Here is a 19,469-nt window from a genome sequence, read left to right on the forward strand (position 1 = left end):
GGTGTCAACACTGGCATTGCATGGAAACTGCTCTATATCTGCAATTATAGAGGGCTGCTTTTGGAAGTCGGACACGGTGTTTGCCAACCGCTACCTCCGAGACATAGCCACTGAAGACGTCTCAGGCATTCACCAATTTGGGCCCCTATGTAGCACAGCAACTAACTGTTCCTCAAAGGCGCTGAGTTGGAAAATCTCACCCTTTATCACGTTCTCTTGTTGATAACTTTTACTAAGGAAAAGTATTAGTTTGAAAGTCCATGCGCACAGTCTAGGACAGACTAGCATGAGTGATTAAAGATCCTGTACGGGTAAAGATCTTACCTGTACGTGAAGGGGTCGCAACTCATTTATGATAAAGATCTTATCGTAATCTATGGGTTGTTGTAAGATATCTAGTAATAGGAAGATACTAGTGTAGCCACATGAATCAAGATGATTCAACTTGTCTGAGACTGAAGTAAGACAAGAAAGTGGTCCCCTGAGTTATAACGGAAGTTGGAAAAATAGGATCACAGAAAATGCCGTTTCGCAGTTCCCATGGGGGAGATACAGAACGTATCTAAGGACAGCTCTTGAATCCACAAAGTGGCTTGACCCACCACCAATCCATCGGATCATGAGTCAGGATAAGAAAAAATATGTAATTTTTCAAGTAAAATTGATATTTTTATACTTATCCTGACTCATGACGAGAAGCCCTCCCAACCTCCCTGCTGAAGCCACTTTGGATTTCACAGCAGATCCAAGTGCATGGGCAGAAAATCAGGAGAGAGTGACAAGTAAGGCTGGTCACATGACTGTTTGCGCTGGAAAGGGCAAAAGGGAGGTAACTCGTGGGTGAGTGTATTTTTACGTCCGTTTCGGGAACTTCAAGGGATTCAAGTGTTCCACTACCATTCAAAATGAAAAGGGAGATAAGCAAAAGATCATGAGTCAGGATAAGTATAAAAATATCAATTTTACTTGAAAATTTACATATTTGTGTGTGTCAGCTAAGGTGTAACAGTCTGAGACATGCACCATTATCGGTTTCCATGTGATCACTTCAACATTGTTCACTCATTCACTTGTAGATCCACGGAGTACAACTGTATGAACCTGATGATAGTCGGGTCCCACGAGATCGGGAAGACGTCCCTACTACAGCGGCTCAACAAGGAGGGCAAGATGCCCAGCATAGCTACTGTAAGGGCATAGGGGTTCCGCTGAGGGGGACCTCTCTGGGGGACATTGGTCACGTGGCATCAAAAAATAATTATTGCATTTCCATCTAAATATCTGAGAAATGTGAAACAGGGCATTTGTTTTTCATTTTTTGTATTTATGGACAATTTTGCTAAACAGATGCAATTGACTAGTGATGTGATCCACATCTTGACAAGTGTGTTTCCAGTGATTCAGTTCATTAGTCATGCATTTGTATTACCACCGGCTGATTGTTGTAGTTTCCTTATTGTACTTCCATAATTTCCCATGATGCATGTTTTGGGGTCTACGAAAGGAGGGTTATCTCATCACACAGCTTATTAGATCCATATGATAGAGCAAAATGTCTGCCTACAGCACTGGAAGGATCGGGTGAGCAACACGCCGGATGCCACACGTCCTCGAGGTCAGACGTTATCCACAGTCGGCATTGACATCAGCCAACTGGTCATTGACCGAAGGTCAAAGGGTGCAGTGCATTTCCGTACGTGGGATTTTGGTGGACAGGTGAGTCATTACCAGAAAAATCATGATTAGACAACTGTGAAAGGTCATTCACTCATGAATAGAATTCTTCATGACTTCATGCTTGTAACATCATTGCTGAACTGAATGTTGTTTTTAAGGTAGAGTCAGATAGGTTTCTGTATCAAAATTGTACTGCATTGGTCACATGTTTCCATTGATCGCAAGTTTGTGGTGATATTGCTTTGTAGAAAATAGTGAATGCTTTATATGTCCTTGGCTTTTATTGCTAACTGGAACTGAAATGTGTTATCTAACTCCTGGCTGTTTTCTCCTTTCATGTAGCGCGAGTACTACGCCACCCATCAATACTTCTTGTCGCCGAGGTCGCTGTACCTGGTTCTGTGGAACCTCACACATGGGCCTAAAGGTGTGGACAGTTTGCTGCAGTGGCTCGTTAACATTCAGGTGAGTCATGAACAACTGTGACTATAGTTATCAGTGATACAATATACATTTTGTCAGTGAATATAGTTCACTATATTCAAATAGTTCTTTGAGAAAAATGTAAATGTGAAGGGTTTAGCAGGCAATCGTTTTTCTTGTGTTTGTGCCACCATGAAATATTATGATCAGGACTAAGGTGGTTCCATTCCCTCTGCATAGTTCTGTCCCTTCATGTGACAGGATCCTATGACCATTTGAGGCCTAGGTGAGACCCAGTTATGGTGATTGGTGTATCAGCATAATACCCAATACCGTATACCGGGAAATTTTCGAGGTATCTAATTTTCGAGGTTTTCGAGGTTGGAAACGCAACCTTGAAAATATTATATCCATGAATTTTTCCGAACTTCAAACCTTTGGGTTGGATTTCCTATCGATAAGCATTTCAACTGCTGGCAACCAATGACTTCCTGACATGCGCAGTAACTCTGTAATGCCTGTCTACAACTAATCTTAACGTTCAGTGAACCTGAACGGCCTGAATAAACAAACAACAGAAATGCGGTGTCGAGACTATTTAATTGTGTTGTAATTGTTGGTCCAGAATAACATGCATTACAAAAATATGTAATTCAATCAGTGTCTTACATGTAAAGTCAAACCAACTGTCAATACACTTTCGATGTCACTCTCTGGCCAAACGGACTGCATCGGCGATGCCAGGTTTGATGAATCTTGGCGTCTTTAAGGGGCTTGTTTACACAAACATCCTGGAGCTGTAAGGCATCCGTGCAGTTGGTCAGTTTAAGCTAAAGAGGTCAACTTGTCAGCTTTCTAACAACAACATAGTTTCAGCAGAGACCCATGCATACATGCTTATAGTTAGTTGTTAAAAACCCAATATCGTCTGAGAAAAAATGGCGTCATGTTTGAACCGCCCGACAGAGTGTTTCATGGGTCATTTATCACAACAAAGGATCAAAGGGTTGTTTTCATTACTATTATTTCTGCCATGGACTGGTATACCGGTAATTATAACAGTCAGACGGCAGTTACCACTGGCTACTAGGAGTTTTGCCGATAGCTCAGTGAGTATTGGTCCGGTACGTCATGTTTCTGGCCACTTTCTTCTATTAAACCTCGAAATTAAAATTGTCTAAAATATTTATATATTTTAGGCCCCCAAACCTCGAAATTTATATCACCTCGAAAGCTCTGGGGGTCTCAAACCTCGAAATTTTAGTACCTTGAAAATTTCCCGGTATACGGTATTATATCAAAATGGTACAAACCTGTGAACCCTGTCAATTCAGACTGTCATCTCACATGACATTCACTTGCCATGACATAACTGAAATACTCTTTAAGATACAATTTCTCTCACCCACTCCCTGATTGCCAGGCCCGAGCCCCTGGAGCCCCAGTGATCATCATCGGCACCCACCTAGACAAGCTGGAGGACCGTGCCACCAGAAAGAGCTACCCAGAGGACTTCGAGGAGGCAATGATGGGGCTGGTGCAGAAGAACTTCATCCTGGTCAAGGAGCCAGAAAAGTGTGGGCTTCCCAACATCCTGGACACCATCAATGTCAGCTGCAAGTCTGGCAAAAATGTGTCCAAGCTTGTGGACATGATCTACAACCATGCTTTCGACCTCAAACATCCCCGTAAGTAGTACATGCTGCTTTCTCAGTTAACTTCAAAATGATATTGTGTTATTACAGCATCCGTTCTGTTCAGTACATCTAGCGAAGCAGTGCGTCGTAGAATGTGATCTGCCTGACCCTGCATCAGCTGAAGACCCTACATAGGAAGTCATAGATACAGTTCCAGACAGCTGTATCCACACTCGGACACACTAGCAGCTGCATGTATCTGTACCTTCATCCTGGGATGTGAATCTTGCTGGGTGTTTGAAATATCTAGATTATAGTCTGCTGGGTACAAATTGTCAACCAAGGTTTCCTTAGAAGTGGTATGGCTTGAATATGAGATCTATCATCACTTACTCAGTTTCTTGAATGACATTGACTGAATGCCTCAGTGACCTCAGTTATCCATACTGGTCATCACTGACATCAAACTGTGATCACCCACCCAGTTGTATTAATTACTTGATTGACTGAATGCCTCAGTGACCTCAGTTATCCGTACTGGTCATCACTGACATCAAACTGTGATCATCCACCCAGTTGTATCAATGACTTGATTGACTGAATGCCTCAGTGACCTCAGTTATCCATACTGGTCATCACTGACATCAAACTGTGATCACCCACCCAGTTTTTTATAATGACTTGATTGACTGAATGCCTCAGTGACCTCAGTTATCCATACTGGTCATCACTGACATCAAACTGTGATCACCCACCCAGTTTTTTATAATGACTTGATTGACTGAATGCCTCAGTGACCTCAGTTATCCATACTGGTCATCACTGACATCAAACTGTGATCACCCACCCAGTTGTTTTAATGACTTGATTGACTGAATGCCTCAGTGACCTCAGTTATCCATACTGGTCATCACTGACATCAAACTGTGATCACCCACCCAGTTGTTTTAATGACTTGATAGACTGAATGCCTCAGTGACCTCAGTTATCCGTACTGGTCATCACTGACATCAAACTGTGATCACCCACCCAGTTGTTTTAATGACTTGATTGACTGAATGCCTCAGTGACCTCAGTTATCCATACTGGTCATCACTGACATCAAACTGTGATCACCAACCCAGTTGTTTTAATGACTTGATTGACTGAATGCCTCAGTGACCTCAGTTATCCATACTGGTCATCACTGACATCAAACTGTGATCACCCACCCAGTTTTTTATAATGACTTGATTGACTGAATGCCTCAGTGACCTCAGTTATCTATACTGGTCATCACTGACATCAAACTGTGATCACCCACCCAGTTGTTTTAATGACTTGATTGACTGAATGCCTCAGTGACCTCAGTTATCCATACTGGTCATCACATTAAACAACACCCACCCAGTTGTTTTAATGACTTGATTGACTGAATGCCTATGAGACCTCAGTTATCCATACTGGTCATCACTGACATCAAACTGTGATCACCCACCCAGTTGTTTTAATGACTTGATAGACTGAATGCCTCAGTGACCTCAGTTATCCATACTGGTCATCACTGACATCAAACTGTGATCACCCACCCAGTTGTTTTAATGACTTGATTGACTGAATGCCTATGAGACCTCAGTTATCCATACTGGTCATCACTGACATCAAACTGTGATCACCCACCCAGTTGTTTTAATGACTTGATTGACTGAATGCCTCAGTGACCTCAGTTATCCACACTGGTCATCACTGACATCAAACTGTGATCACCCACCCAGTTGTTTGAATGACTCGATTGACTGAATGCCTCAGTGATCACGGTGTATCATGCGTCAGGTTCCCGGACCCAGAAGCTGCTGAAGCAAAAGATCCCCAAGAAGTATCTGCTGCTGCAGAATGTGGTGATGGAGCTGGCTCAGGAGCGTCACTATGACAACAAGGAGCCTGTCCTCTCCAAGTCCAAGTACATGTGAGTCTTTATGAGCAGCGTCATATTACAAAGATTCAAAATCTATATGTTTGGCAGAAATAGCTGAATGCATCTACAGCAGTTAACTATGTAGACAATTATTAGGGAAATCAGTTTACTTTTTAACTTACCCCTCCTCAGAGTCTAGAAAGTCCTGGCCCAAGGTGTACCAGAATTAGTCCTGCAGCAGAACAGAACTGGGACTTTCATGATTGGCCAATGGGAAGTCTCAATAACATGACAGGTGTTTTGTTACAAGTTCCGTTTGGTCCTCTCCTAGTGGATAAATAGCTCTGCTTTGAAAACTGCATCTTTACTTGTATGTTTGATGGTTGATATTGACTGAAACCATGTATGTTTGATGGCTGATAATGACTGAAACCTTGTATGTTTGATGGTTGATATTGACTGAAACCTTGTATGTTTGATGGTTGATAATGACTGAAACCTTGTATGTTTGATGATTGATAATGACTGAAACCTGATGAACTGAAACCTTGTATGTTTGATGGTTGATGATGACTGAAACCTTGTATGTTTGATGGTTGATATTGACTGAAACCTTGTATGTTTAATGGTTGATAATGACTGAAACCTTGAATGTTTGATGGTTGATATTGACTGAAACCTTGTATGTTTAATAATTGATAATGACTGAAACCTTGTATGTTTGATGGTTGATAATGACTGAAACCTTGTATGTTTGATGGTTGATAATGACTGAAACCTTGTATGTTTAATAATTAATAATGACTGAAACCTTGTATGTCTGATGGTTGATAATGACTGAAATCTTGTATGTTTAATAATTAATAATGACTGAAACCTTGTATGTCTGATGGTTGATAATGACTGAAATCTTGTATGTTTAATAATTAATAATGACTGAAACCTTGTATGTCTGATGGTTGATAATGACTGAAATCTTGTATGTTTAATAATTAATAATGACTGAAACCTTGTATGTCTGGTGGTTGATATTGACTGAAACCTTGTATGTCTGATGGTTGATAATGACTGAAATCTTGTATGTTTAATAATTAATAATGACTGAAACCTTGTATGTCTGATGGTTGATAATGACTGAAATCTTGTATGTTTAATAATTAATAATGACTGAAACCTTGTATGTCTGGTGGTTGATAATGACTGAAACCTTGTATGTTTGATGGTTGATATTGACTGAAACTTTGTTGGCAGGCTATGTGTATCGAACAAGATGATGGAGACCGGCACAACTTTCAGAGATGTAGAAGAGTTAGAACAAGCAACAAGATTCCTGCATGAAAATGGTGAGCCATTTTAATATTTGTGGTATTTGATACAAACTCCACAAGGAATGTGGAAATTTCTCTGTTGTAATTTGCCAATTTGTATCAAATGTATGAAATCAAATATTTGAGTATAGGAGTTGACTTTGACACGTTATACTATTGAAAATTTGTGTTGCAATGTTTTCTTTGTATGTGAGCTGATGTGGGAATTCAGCCTAAATTGATGCAGGTATGGAGCTGGCAAGACTAGAAACATAAGTGAGGCAAGCCTATAAACATATCAGCTATACACAGCATATGTGGCATCTTGGATGAAAGGGCTACCAGTGCCCCTTGTACAGTGATGAATTAATCGAGTGTGCCATTTCATAAAAACTTCTTAGAGAAACAACATTGTAAAACTACTTCATAACTGTTAAGGCCCCTGTAAAAAATGTCGTACACTCTTGTGACAATCTAGTTTAAAATTAACTTTGCAACATTAATAGGCTTTCCTGGAATGGTCTATAGGTGAACCTTGAAAGGGTTGTAAACTTTGTTTAATTTCTCTCCCTGAGATTTGTAGACTATTGGATCCTAGCATGAGGAGGCTTTCTTGAAGTAGTTCTGAAACTTATACCTGCTCTGTCTTCATTCTGTCTTCCAGGTGTTCTGTTTCACTATGAGGACCTCTCTCTGAAGGATCTCTACTTCCTCGATCCTCAATGGCTCTGTGACCAGCTTGCAAAGGTTGTCACCATCAAGGAGATTAACAGATTTGCTTCCAGAGGTACAGATGTGTAGATGTTGTACAACTTTCATGAAACCAATTAGTAAGGCTTTGGTCTGGATAATTAAACCAAGGATGGAGAATGCATATTGCCACCAAACCACCTTGAAGTCACCTTTGTGAATTTAGTTCTATGATTCTGACCTGGACAAAAAGAAAGTTTGGAGTTAAAGAGGAACCATGTTTTATTTTTCAAGTTTTGCAGAGTCTGTAATCTTGTGTTTGTAGGCATCATGAAGATCAAGAATCTAGAGATGTTGTTCAAGAACTCCCTACAGCCAATGGACATCCAGCGAGACATCACAAGCTTGCTGAACAAATTTGAAGTGGCACTGCAGTTCGATGATGAGAACCTCCTCTTGCCGTCACTGCTGCCTACAGAGGAAGACCTGCAAGTCAGTGTGGAGAAGAAGTGTGATGTCAGGGTAGGTACACAGCTAGTCAGTGTGGAGAAGAAGTGTGATGTCAGGGTAGGTACACAGCTAGTCAGTGTGGAGAAGAAGTGTGATGTCAGGGTAGGTACACAGCAAGTCAGTGTGGAGAAGAAGAAGGGTACACAGATGTCAGGGAGAAGAAGTGTGATGTAGGGTAGGTACAAGCTAGTCAGTGTGGAGAAGAAGTGATGATGTCAGGGTAGGTGTGACACAGCTAGTCAGTGTGGAGAAGAAGTGTGATGTCAGGGTAGGTACACAGCTAGTCAGTGTGGGAGAAGAAGTGTGATGTCAGGGTAGGTACACAGCTAGTCAGTGTGGAGAAGAAGTGTGATGTCAGGGTAGGTACACAGCTAGTCAGTGTGGAGAAGAAGTGTGATGTCAGGGTAGGTACACAGCTAGTCAGTGTGGAGAAGAAGTGTGATGTCAGGGTAGGTACACAGCTAGTCAGTGTGGAGAAGAAGTGTGATGTCAGGGTAGGTACACAACTAAGATGGTAGACGAAAGTGTGATTCAGACATGCTGGTGGCTTGTCACTACAGCTCCTCATAACAGAACTATCAAGGTTTATATATGGAAATAGTGGTTAGGCTGGTAAGGAGAGAGTGAGTTTGGTTGGACAAATTTCAGTTCTAGTGTGGTGTGCTAGCTTAATGTGAGAGGAAAGCCTGAAGTGATGCAGGTCTCCGACAGTCAGCACTGTGGGGAATTGTCATGACAAACCTAAGTCAAAACAAACTGGCATTTGAACCTGCGATCGTAGGTTTCTGGCCTGCTCTCAGATACCTGTATCAGGATCATAATTAGGATATTACCATGGTTCATGGAACTGGGCAATGCCTTGTAAGAATGACATCCTAACCATACCTTACAGAGGTACCTGTAAAAAGAATTGTGTGTCTGAATTTCAGATTCCTCTGAGGAGACCAGAGGATGAAAACACTCAAGTCAAACGAAGGTCAAAGCCTTTCACAACTGATGTGGTGTATGTTAGACCAGATAGTGTGAAGACGCTGACTGTTGGAAAATCTACATTTTATTCTGGTCCCCAGCATTTTGACGAATCAACTGGTCGACCTGACTCATGTGACCTTCTGCTTCTTGGAGTCAAGGCCACAAGTAACCCAATCTTCTCCTTCTGTCGTCTGTATTTCATGACCTACTTTCCAAGTGGGTTCTGGCCAAGACTCATCACGCGGGTTCTAGCAGACTCTTCATTGTACCACTTCGCCATGAGTCTGTTCAAGCTCCCTGAGGAGTTGATGCAACGGAGCCCAGGAATGAAGACCTTGTTCGACACAGAGCCTGAGTGGCGATGTTGGCAGACAGGTCTCATCCTCAACCATCTTGGATTTGAGATGCTCCGTATCCGCGAGGTCCTCTCTGACTCCACAATGGGCTTCTGTGACTACACGCAGTGTCGCCTGAAGTGCAATGTGGAGTCAGAGTGGTCTTTCCTTGATGTGTTGAACAGCAAGATTCTAGAAATCTCATTACCAACAGACAGCCTTACCTTCCATCTCACCAACAAAGCAGGACCCAGATACAGACTCTTGACCCCACAAACAGAACCACTCTATTCAGGGATGACTCCGCTGCAGCTAAACTCTTGGGCAAGCTCATTGAGCACATTGACAATCTCCTCCAGGACTGGTACCCCGAGATTGGTGAGGTCAGATTCACCCAGAACTGTGAGGGCCGATACCTCATCACACGGATTGTGCTCTGTCCTCAGTGCCTTTACTCAGAAGTTCAAAGACAGCGTAAAATGCATTCTGATCTAGATCATGATGCATGGTTTTGGATGAACCCTGAGGTGCCAAACCAGTGTTCATCCATCTTCATCAGCCAGGGGGCGCGCCACCCGTGGTAGAAGTGGATGAAGAGAATGAGGATGAGGATGGGGAGGAGTCAGAGTCACCTGGTGGAGGTCAAGCAGAAGACAGGTCAAGGTCAGATGATTTTGAAGGTCTTTTAATCAAAGTATGAAGCCCATACATTCGTTTCTGGTACACATTTACAATAAATAATATTGAATTGCACTATTTCAGATGGATTAAGTTCAAGGAATGTTTTTAAAGACAAACCCAGAGTCCTTAAGTCCTTGATGCCTGGCAAATATGTATATCAAGTTATCAGTCCAAGCTAGATAATGCATCGTAGTGTCATTAAAGATCTGAACAATTCTGATCACCTTAGACAATATTTATTATAAAATACACATATTGTAACTATGGTATAAGGCTGAAAATTTGCTTGCAAAACTTTATTTCTCAATCATCTTTTTAATGTAGACTTCAGACAGGACAGGCAATCATATTTGACCGAGCACATCGGCGCCAGGAGACAGAAGCCATCATCTACAGCCACCTGGTGGAGCGATGCATGCTGGACATGATGGAGGGTGTGAACATCTGCTGCCCTGTCCATGCCAGTGTATCACCTGCCCACCTCCTTGGTGACCAGGGACAGAGCTACACCTTCTTCGTTGCCCCTGACCTGGTGAGGAGCTCAGTCCCATCCATTAAATGATTATACCACATAGTGTGCTTAAACCGTGGCCTTTGGATTAGTGCACTCATGCACATAGTTAAAGTTTGGGGGAGAAGGGGAGTATGTCTCAAAACATTGAGTTCATTATCCTACATTGAACTTTTGATATGGTCCCTCAATGTATGGGAGTTTTGATGACATAAGTATTAAGATTGACTAGGGCTGTGGACAATATGGAATCTGGTGCAGTGTGGTATAAATATCATAACTTGTTCTTGATGTTTTGATTTATCACAAAGGCAAATCAAACAGAATCCATTTCTATAATAAATCCTGTCCATATTGTCATAAGGAGGCTTATGGAGTTTCTGCTGATTGATGGGAGTTATACATAGATGGGTTACAGGTTCAGTTGAGAATTTAGCTAGTTTTTATATGACCTGGAGTTTTATGTTTAAATGACAATGGCATCTTCAGGATGAGTAATGATACTTGCAATGTGCCTGTCAGGGTTTCCGTGATGTAGACAGAGAGCTGCTGGTCACTGAGACAGACAGACTGGACATTGGACGGGAACTTGGCAAAGGCACCTTTGGGAAGGTGTTTGCTGGAAACCTCTTCAAGAAGGTTTGTAAATCAGTATTTGCTGGCTGTTTTGTTAAGTATTTGGTCAAGGGGTATGAAATAGTTTTAAAGTTTTTATGGTATCCTTTTATTATTTTATTTGCTTTATTGTGTTGCTGTGATGTGAGGAATTCTGTAGTTTGTTGTAATTGTATTTAAGACACAATTAATGTCAGAGAGGACTTGATTATTGATACAATTTGTAGTCTCAACCAGTAACTACTACAAGGAGCTCATGGTAGAATCATTGTAAATGTTTTGTGTACAGGGTGAGGAGCCCGCCATACCAGTGGCAGTGAAGGTTCTGTTTAATGGGACTCGAGAAGAAGCCAAACAGAAGCGACAGGTACAGAGTCTTATCTTCTTTAACTATATCTGCTGGTTTTGTGTTCACCACACAACTCAAACTGTTGTATATACTGAGATTGCTTTCACACCATAAAAGTCCGTCTGTTGCCTAATCATCAAATATACCATGGTTCTTCACAGAGTATTGAGAGTCGGATGGACCGTGCGTGCCAAGCATACCTCACGGCCAGACAAGAGATATCCATCCTGGAGAGTATCTCTCACCCAAACATTGTTCCCATGCTGGGTCTGGCAACCAGACCACTGTCCCTCATCCTAAGTCTGGCTCCCCATGGTTCCCTAGATTCATCACTCAAGATGTTGGATGAGACGGGACGCAGACTTCCCCTGTTTGTTATCAGACAAATCATTGTGCAGGTTAGTCCACAAGCTGATGCTTGTCTAGTCATGCTCTAGACATTGTGCTTAGTGTAACTTGGGTATTCATTATCGGTTAGATTCATACACAGATTCATGTTTGGGTTGTTAGACAAGTGGGTTTTCTAGGAGTTGCATCCAACTTGCTGGGGCTGCAGATTGACCCCAACTTAGCTTGCTTTAATGTCAGTGTGTAATTACAATAAACTAGGGACTGATGTCAGTGTGCGACTAATGGTGCATTATATCACTAAGGGGAACTTGTGACGACAGTGTATTACCAGGGGCTACAACGTACATAATCATAATTATCAAGACATTATTTCCAGGTGGCTCAAGCTCTGGCTTACCTCCATGACCGCAACATCATCTACCGTGACCTCAAGTCGGAGAACATACTGGTGTGGTCACTACCCCTGTCACCAGAGGCCAGCTCTGTGTCACCTGTTGATGTGAAGCTGGCAGACTACGGGATAAGTCGTAGCGTCATGCCCACTGGTGCTAAAGGCTTTGGAGGGACACCACCCTTCATTGCGCCGGAAATACTGCAGCATGCTGGGAAGGACACTTACACCGAGAAGGTACACGCCCTGAATCTTAGATCTATAGCTCTGGATGATAGTAATATATATCTATGATTTGTTTGTTATTTAACACCACAATCAGCAATATTCCAGTTGTATGACTGCAGCCCATAAATAATGGACCAGTCTGGACGAGACAATCCATTGATTGTTATTCAGAGAAACAATTCATTCGGTCAGGGTACGATGACAATTACCCAAGCAAACAAGCATGACCACCTGATCCATTTAGTCGCATGACCAATGTAGGCTGCAAGTGACCAGTTCAAACGTGGAATCTCCAGGAATTTATATCTTTGATATATCACAGGGAACCCATTGTATTTAGAACCCTGTTTGCAGGATGAACTGTAGATACACATCTCAGTCAATGGGAATAATCTGCAACAAGAGTTGGAGACACAGGTGCTGATATATTTAAAAACTCTCATTGGTGGGGGTAGCAGAAATGGGTGGGGCTAGCAGAAATGAGTGGGGCTAGCAGAAATGGCTGGGGCTAGCAGAAATGGGTGGAGATAGCAGAAATGGGTGGGGCTAGCAGAAATGGCTGGAGATAGCAGAATGTCTGGGACTAGCAGAAATGAGTGGGGCTAGCAGAAATGGGTGGGGCTAGCAGAAATGGGTGGAGATAGCAGAAATGGGTGGGGCTAGCAGAAATGGGTGGAGGTAGCAGAAATGGGTGGAGATAGCAGAAATGGTGGGGGTAGCAGAAATGGGTGGAGATAGCAGAAATTGGTGGGGCTAGCAGAAATGGGTGGGGCTAGCAGAAATGGGTGCTAGCAGAAATGGGGCTAGCAGAAGCGGATGGAGGTAGCAGAAATGGGTGGGGCTAGCAGAAATGGGGGCTAGCAGAAATGGGTGGAGATAGCAGAAATGGGTGGGGCTAGCAGAAATGAATGGGGCTAGCAGGTGGGGGTAGCAGAAATGGGTGGAGATAGCAGAAATGAGTGGGGTGGTGGGGCTAGCAGAAATGGGTGGAGGTAGCAGAAATGGGTGGGTGTAGCAGAAATGGGTGGGGATAGCAGAAATGGGTGGGGGTAGCAAAATGGGTGGGGTAACAGAAATGGGTGGGGCTAGCAGAAATGGGTGGGGCTAGCAGAAATGGGTGGAGATAGCAGAAATGGGTGGGGCTAGCAGAAATTGGTGGGGCTAGCAGAAATGGGTGGGTGTAGCAGAAATGGGTGGAGATAGCAGAAATGGGTGGGGGTAGCAGAAATGGGTGGGGTAGCAGAAATGGGTGGGGCTAGCAGAAATGGGTGGGGCTAGCAGAAATGAGTGGGGGTAGCAAACATTATAACCATTTTAAGAATGGAACCCAGGGCCCGTGTTCCGAGGGTACACTAGGCTACCCCACCACCCCATTAGCCATAGGAAGAAGCCTGTATCAGTCCGGAGCATAACATGCAAGCACTATATATATTATAGAAAGGGACATTGAAACACCAGTCTGTCACCCTCTCGCAACTTCTGGACAAAATCTATAGCTCTGGCACGCTGATTTGTCACTTGGTTACTATTTTATTATGTTTTCTTCTTGTAGATCATAGTCTAATGACAACATCAATTTGGATGTTTATACTTAAAGAAGAATCCCTTTCTTCCTGTAGGTGGACATTTTCTCATTTGGGATGTGTATGTTTGAGCTGATCACATGTCGCCAGCCATTCAGCGACGTGAACAACCCAAGCACTCTGGTGTGTCAGGGCAGTCGACCAAGCATCACAACACAGGTACGTGTGCCGCAGCTAGATGTTGGGGAGCTTCCATGTAGACCACATGGCTGATGCTGCACTCCAGCCATATACCCGCTATGTGATGATGTATAACACAGAGTCTAGAACAGACAATTAAGTGATTGACAAGACAGTGTATTTCAAAGACAGTTTTAAGTAGCATCTTGCAAAAAAGTAGACAACTTGGGACGAGTCGTGACCTCAATACATCATCAGTTAAGGTGTTAAATGTTTCATGAGGTTTGAGAGTTTAATGTACTCGTAGTCAGTGGTTCACAGGTTTGAATACACCATGTCTTGTGAATGCAAACAACCAATCTGTGATGTAGTTGCTATTTTTAACCAATGAATATTGCATGGCATAGTTCCTTAGAGGGGAACCCAATGAATGTGCTGGCCAATGAGAGCTCAAATCTCATTTCACAAACACTTCAATATATGCTACTGCCTTGTGTACATCTACTCAGCACTTTTCTTCATTATCAGCAAAATTGTACAAAGTTCATTAAGGAGTAGGTCTCATTGACTGGCATGTTTTGTTGGATGGGTAGTCTAGAAGTTGGTGAGTCAATAATGAAGCATACAACTTTATGGATAACAACTTCTTGTTTATTGCGACATAGATTATCAAGCTACACTGAAACATCACTCTATGCAATAAACAAAAAGTTTTATGATTCATTAATGACTTGCATGAATTTTAGATTGTCTCATTTCATTAGCTGACTGCAAATAGGCTTATAGCGCTATTACACTTCACACCAGTATTTCCAGGTGATTGACTAGTGATGATGCGATGTCACTATCAGTCTATTTGAAATATGGTCAACATCAGTAACATTCTGAACTGTTGACATCTGTTTCACAGGAAGTGAACCTGTACCCTTCCTGTATCCTTGACCTTATGTCAGTGAGCTGGTCTCAAGACCCCGAGGAACGTCCCTCAGCAGCGGGTATTTTGGCCATAGCCCGCTCCCCCCAGTTCTGTCATCTGCGTGACGTCGTCTCCCTCGGCCAGGAAACAAAGATCATGTGTGGGTGCTCTGTCCCTGCCAGGGACGCCAGCGACTTTACTCTGGGTATTTGACTTTCGCTTTCATTTTTCATGTGTATGGCTCACTTATATTAAACTTAAAGCATATCTCCCCAAATATCAGGTAAGCATAAGAAGGTAAAGCATTCAATCTTCAATTACATAAAAATATATTCATTAAATAAAGAATATTACAAAGGTGATCAATGATTTCTCCCTTGGTTGCGGTGGTAGGTGCCTCCACTCCTGGATCTCCTGGCATCGACCCAGAGCTGCTGTCAAACAGCTCGCAGTCAGAACCCGAAACACGTGCTCAGATCTGGCTCAGTGCCTGTCTTGGCCCACGATACTACATCGACATCCTGTCTTACGACCGCTGGAGCCATTGTGTTGATAGCAAGGTGAGGGGGCTCAAACACGAAGGTTGATTATTGAGTGTTTGTTGCACTTTATTATGTGACTGCTCTCCATCAAAGTACAGATTGTGTGGAAATACGAAAGATCCTCTCATGCGTCAGCCTGTATGCAAGCATTAACCTATTCACAGTATTGACTTATATTCACTACTGACACATATACCCAGTATTGACTTATATTCACTACTGACACATATACCCAGTATTGACTTATATCACTACTGACACATATACCCAGTATTGACTTATATTCACTACTGACACATATACCCAGCATTGACTTATATTCACTACTGACACATATACCCAGCACTGACTTATATCACTACTGACACATATACCCAGCATTGACTTATATTCACTACTGACACATATACCCAGCATTGACTTATATTCACTACTGACACATATACCCAGTAATGACTTATATTCACTACTGACACATGTACCCAGTATTTGTGATAACCTTTCAGACGATCCCGCTGCCAGGAGCAGAAGTGACGGCCATGTCAGTCATCAACAGCTATGTGTGGTGTGTGGATGCACAGGGAAATGTCATGGTGTTCAGGTGAGCTAAGCCTTCATAAGCCTGTGTTCATGTGAGCTGAGTTTTCATAAGCATGTGTTCAGGTGAGATAAGTCTTCATCAACATGTGTTCAGGTAAGCTACGTCTTAATAAGCCCATGTTCAAGTGAGCTAGGTCCATTGTAAGCATGTTTTCAGGTGAGATAAGTTTTCATAAACCTTCGTTCAGGTGAGCTAAGTCTTCATAAACATGTGTTCAGGTTAGCTAAGTCTTCATAAGCCCATGTTCAGGTGAGCTAAGTTCATCATGAGCATGTGTTCAGGTGAGCTTAGTCTTCATAAAGGTGTTCAGGTGAGCTAAGTCTTCTTAAACCCATGTTCAGGTGAGCTAAGTCTTCATAAGCCCATTTTCAGGTGAGCAAAGTCTTCCTAAGCCTGTGTTCAGGTGAGATAAGTCTTCTTAAACCCATAATCAGGTGAGCTAAGTCTCCATAAGCTTCTGTTCAGGTGAGCTAAATCTTCATAAGCCTGGGATCAGGTTAGCCAAGTCTTCATAATCCTGCTGGTACTTGTGTTGGGGGCTGATCCTTTGAAATAATAGGTGTTACTGATATATCTAGGTATCCCTGTAAGACTGTTTGCTTGTCCCCAGCTCAGAGAGTCAACAGCTCGTACACTCCTTCAAGCTGCCAGTGATGATGGTCCCCCAAGTTCATGGCCTCTACTACGTCCCAACTGAACCTGCCATCATTGTCACACTGAAGAATGGCCAGATATTTGTGAGGAACCAGCCGCAGCCAGGTCCACTGTCTGACTCCCACACTGACGTGTTCCAGGCAGTGAAGAGTTACAGCTCCTGCTGCATCAAGATGGGGGACAGGTGAGTACTGGGAGGGGGGACAGGTAGGTGCTGGGAGGGGGACAGGTAGGTGTTCAGAGGGGGACAGGTGGATGTTGTGTGGATGTTGGGACGTGCGTGCTGGGACGGGGACATGTAGGTGGAAACAGGTGTGTGTTAGGAGGGGCACAGGTTGGTTCTGGGGGGACAACAGTTGGGTGTTTGGAGAGGCAAAAGTTGGTTTTGGCACAGGACAGGTGGGTGCTGTGAAAGGCACATGGGGGTGATGGGATGGGAACAGGTGGATGTTTTGAGGGGACAGGTAGGTGCTTGGAGGACAGGTGGATGCTGGGAGGAGCACAGGTAAGGTGTTTTGAAGGGACAGGTAAGTGTTTGGAGGATAGGTGAGTGTTGGGAGGGTGACAGGTACATGCTGGAATTGGAATAGGTGAGCGTTTTTACAGGTGGGTGCTGGGAGTGGCGCAGTGTGTGGGGATGGTGGAAGGAATGGTATGTGTATGAGAGGGTGTACAGATAGATACTAGAAGGGTGACTGGGCAGGTCATTCAATTTCACTATACAAGATGTTGAGTACAGGCTGGTGTGACAACCTTGTGTACAGACAAGTGTATATTGTTATTGCAGGTATGAGATATGGCTGGGTCAGGATGGTGGCAAGATCAGCCTGTGGGATGTACATGAACACCAGATCCTGGAGACAATCAGTCACCCAGAACCCATGGCACCCAATAAGTGCTGCAAGTTCCTGGTAGCTGCCAATATCCCCGGGTCTGATGAAACGCTTGTATGGTCGTATGTCTACCCAGGTAAGATATTGTGGATTCTTACATGCTGCTTTTGTCAGTATCAGCCAAACTTTGATACTTCAAAGCTCATACTCACCAGTCTTTACACAAAATGATTTAATCGGATTGCCTCAACATCTGACAATTTTTTACATCATCAGATGCAAAGATGTTCAAGGTTTCACTGTAATAAAGTGTAAAAGGATTAAATAAGACCTGTATATCCGAATACTTCAGAGTGAGCGCACTGTTTTCTGTGTTAACTTCTTCTACCTGTGCAGGTGTGATGGTGTATCGTTGGGACGTGAAGGCACGAGCTGTTGTGGAAACGCTGGACTGCTCCCGAGTAGCGCCATCTACTGATGCCTCCATATTTGAGTCACCCACTAGGAGCTCAAGTAAGTATCATCATCCCTTGCTGAGTTGTAATCAGGAGTGAGTGAGTTCCAGCGAGTTAGTGTCACCTGTAGATACTGTAGTCTGGAGGCTGTTGTCATGTGTGACAATTGTTGTATTTGTACACCATATTTGTATACCATAAGTTTCTCCTTCAAAAACCCAAAATTTTCATGACAGTCCACATTTTTTGTTTGCATTGCAGACTATTTACAGACAACAGAAGGGTTATATAACTGTTTTTATGACTTTCCCCAGAGAGCTTAATTCCGCAAGTTAGGTATCCATAGGATGCAAACTATACCTCCCTACATCTCTTTGATATCTCCCTGCCTGGAAGAAGTTACAAACTATACCTCCCTACATCTCTTTGATATCTCCCTGCCTGGAAGAAGTTACAAGCTATACCTCCCTACATCTCTTTGATATCTCCCTGCCTGGAAGAAGTTACAAACTATACCTCCCTACATCTCTTTGATATCTTCCTGCCTGGAAGAAGTTACAAACTATACCTCCCTACATCTCTTTGATATCTCCTGCCTGGAAGAAGTTACAAACTAACCTCCCTACATCTCTTTGATATCTCCCTGCCTGGAAGAAGTTACTAACTATACCTCCCTACATCTCTTTGATATCTCCCTGCCTGGAAGAAGTTACAAGCTATACCTCCCTACATCTCTTTGATATCTCCCTGCCTGGAAGAAGTTACAAACTATACCTCCCTACATCTCTTTGATATCTTCTTGCCTGGAAGAAGTTACAAGCTATACCTCCCTACATCTCTTTGATATCTCCTGCCTGCCTGGAAGAAGTTACAAACTATACCTCCCTACATCTCTTTGATATCTCCCTGCCTGGAAGAAGTTACAAAGTATACCTCCCTACATCTAGTTACAAACTTTGATATCTTCTTGCCTGCTATCAGTGCTCACCATGTTCTGGGGAAAATGTGGTATGGGGAAAACGTGTAGTACTGGTTTGTGGCCTATCATTTCCTTCATACAACTGAAGTCAGTGTCTGTACCAGTATGTCATAGCTTTGGGTCTATATTTTGGTCAGTCAATATACCATCCTATTCAGAAAACAAGTCAGTGTTTATAAGTACCAGTACTTTTAATGTTTAGTTTAACACTTGCT

The 19,469-nt window shown here is 42.9% G+C and overlaps 1 protein-coding gene and 1 long non-coding RNA gene across 3 annotated transcripts in view; one reads left to right on the forward strand and one right to left on the reverse strand.

Annotated features, from left to right (window-relative positions):
* The window catches only part of LOC124280938 (leucine-rich repeat serine/threonine-protein kinase 1-like), a 52,567-nt gene that overhangs the window by 30,619 nt on the left and 2,479 nt on the right, over window positions 1-19,469 (forward strand). The window contains 22 exon segments of the mRNA XM_046716943.1: window positions 1,077-1,188; window positions 1,567-1,716; window positions 2,020-2,142; window positions 3,524-3,788; window positions 5,550-5,682; window positions 6,883-6,974; window positions 7,603-7,725; window positions 7,954-8,150; window positions 9,068-9,698; window positions 9,701-10,022; window positions 10,451-10,658; window positions 11,160-11,276; window positions 11,542-11,619; window positions 11,763-11,999; window positions 12,329-12,580; window positions 14,191-14,313; window positions 15,185-15,395; window positions 15,584-15,750; window positions 16,239-16,333; window positions 16,944-17,171; window positions 17,775-17,956; window positions 18,217-18,333. Coding sequence (XP_046572899.1) covers window positions 1,077-1,188; window positions 1,567-1,716; window positions 2,020-2,142; window positions 3,524-3,788; window positions 5,550-5,682; window positions 6,883-6,974; window positions 7,603-7,725; window positions 7,954-8,150; window positions 9,068-9,698; window positions 9,701-10,022; window positions 10,451-10,658; window positions 11,160-11,276; window positions 11,542-11,619; window positions 11,763-11,999; window positions 12,329-12,580; window positions 14,191-14,313; window positions 15,185-15,395; window positions 15,584-15,750; window positions 16,239-16,333; window positions 16,944-17,171; window positions 17,775-17,956; window positions 18,217-18,333 — 4,163 coding nt within the window.
* Window positions 5,689-6,870, reverse strand: LOC124280917. 2 transcript variants are annotated; one of them, XR_006899794.1, is made up of 3 exons: window positions 6,839-6,870; window positions 6,212-6,409; window positions 5,689-6,163 (listed from the first exon to the last, which is right to left on the reverse strand). It is a non-coding gene; the product is annotated as an uncharacterized LOC124280917 (long non-coding RNA). The 2 variants fall into 2 exon arrangements; XR_006899793.1 differs by lacking the exon at window positions 6,839-6,870 and adding an exon at window positions 6,740-6,762.

Source organism: Haliotis rubra, unplaced genomic scaffold (assembly GCF_003918875.1).
Source record: "Haliotis rubra isolate DU_JTF1 unplaced genomic scaffold, ASM391887v1 Scf276, whole genome shotgun sequence".
Taxonomy (NCBI): domain Eukaryota; kingdom Metazoa; phylum Mollusca; class Gastropoda; order Lepetellida; family Haliotidae; genus Haliotis; species Haliotis rubra.